We start from the raw sequence: 1,670 nt of genomic DNA, 5'->3' as shown, positions 1-1,670 counted from the left end.
GGAGCAGCCGTGCTGGGCAGCATCCCCCATCCATCCCTGCTGTGCAGTGAGAGGCACAAGAGGAATCGAATCTGCAGAGCTGGGCACCAGAAATGCCTATAAATACCCACAGAGCTTCAGTGCTGGTGGCAGGGGACATCCTGGCACAGGACAGTGGAGGGACAGGGCAATGTGGAGCTGGTGCTGTGCCCGAGGGAGGCTGAGTCCCTGTCTGGCAGCAGCATGGCCCACATCGAGTGCGAGGCAGGGGAGGGGCAGGGTGGCTCTGCCAGGCACCCAGGCACTCCCCGTGTCCCTGGTGAGGGGATGGGGCAGCCTGAGGGCTGAGCAGGGCAGCCCAGCAGTGCTACTGCCCTGGCTCACACCAGTGTTACCCTCAGCTGGCAGCACATGGCACTGTTGGAATCCCTCTCTGCTGGCATGTTTGCTCCTCTGAGATTCAAGAGGGTCTCAGACCACTGATTGGGACCATAAACAGAGCACCCTGGGACAGCAGCCTGTGCCAGAGCCTGGAGGGAGAGCAGAGCCTTTGCAGCTCCACTGGTGCTCGTGGCCTGGCTGCAGACACCAGGCTTGGCCGGGCTCTGCTGGCAGCTCAGGGCTGGGGGGCAGCCATGGGCACAGCAGGATGGGAGCTCCCCAAAGGGGACATGAGGGCCTGTGTCCCCCAGGCTCTGCTGGGGCACAGAGCCAGTGCCAGGGATTGCCAGGCAGCTGCCTGCAAGCCCAGCCAGCCCTGCTGCTGTGAGCAGCATCCAGCAGCCCCATGCCCACCCTGCTCTCCTCATCCAGGGAAAACCTTCCTGCTGCTGATGTCTGAGCCAGGGTGGTGCCAGCACCCAGCCAGGTGTGCGTGGGGCTGATGTGCCCCAGGACCCCGTGTCACAGGCATTTCTCTGCCCTCAGAGCCAGGCCAGCCCTTTCACCGTGGTGTCGGGGCTGGCGGAAGGAGCAGGGCTGTGGGAAAGGGAGAGGAAGGGAGAGGGAGTCGCGGCAGGGTCACGGGGCTGGTTTCGGGAAGGCCATGGGATGTGGTTAGCCACAGGCTGCACGCACAGCTGTGCCAGGGCAGGCAGACAAGCACCAGCCACGGCCCCAGGGGACTGTCCCCCATGGCTCAGGGACACTGTGATCTGCTCTTCTGAGCCCCTCTGCCATGGCTGCCCCTCAGTTCCCATGTCCTGCTGCCTGCCGCTGCCCAGGGCTGTTTCAGGAGGAGCAGGATGGCCACACTTTCTCCTGGGAGCAGTGCTGGAGCACACAGTGCCCAGCTGGGTATCAGGGATGGGGGTCCCCACCCTTGGGTGGCACTCCAGGTGGGTTTTCCTGTCCCCATGCATGTGGCAGGGCTGCGTGTTCCCTCCACATTTCAGTTTCACCACCCGGGTGCCAAAGCTGCTGGCGGAGCTGGGAGCTGCCCTGGCCCCACAAGGTGAAGGTGGGACTGGCAGGTCTCCAGCAGTGCCAATGATGGGGTCTGGCTCCCCCCAGCATGCCCCACAGCTCTTGTCACCCCTCTCCAGGAAGGTCCCTTCATGCCTCTCACTGTTTCCACTTGGCCTTGCAGACATTCTCACCGGCCACCGGCCACCACCATCGCAGACACAACTGGGCTACCAGGAGCCACCCTGCTTCGTGTCCATGGCTGAGCCCCTTTTTGGTGGTGGGGG

General features: G+C 63.9%; 1 protein-coding gene across 1 annotated transcript in view; it reads left to right on the top strand.

The window, feature by feature from the left end:
- The window catches only part of MLXIPL (MLX interacting protein-like), a 28,855-nt gene that overhangs the window by 22,378 nt on the left and 4,807 nt on the right, over nucleotides 1-1,670 (top strand). Inside the window, exon 12 of the mRNA XM_010000204.1 lies at nucleotides 1,568-1,663. Coding sequence (XP_009998506.1) covers nucleotides 1,568-1,663 — 96 coding nt within the window. The remainder of the gene's footprint in view (nucleotides 1-1,567; nucleotides 1,664-1,670) is intronic.

Source organism: Chaetura pelagica, unplaced genomic scaffold (genome assembly GCF_000747805.2).
Source record: "Chaetura pelagica isolate M959 unplaced genomic scaffold, ChaPel_1.0 scaffold516, whole genome shotgun sequence".
In the NCBI taxonomy this organism is placed as follows: Eukaryota; Metazoa; Chordata; class Aves; order Apodiformes; family Apodidae; genus Chaetura; species Chaetura pelagica.
The sequence above is the reverse complement of the archived record's forward strand: the minus strand, read 5'-3'. Positions and strand labels throughout refer to the sequence as shown.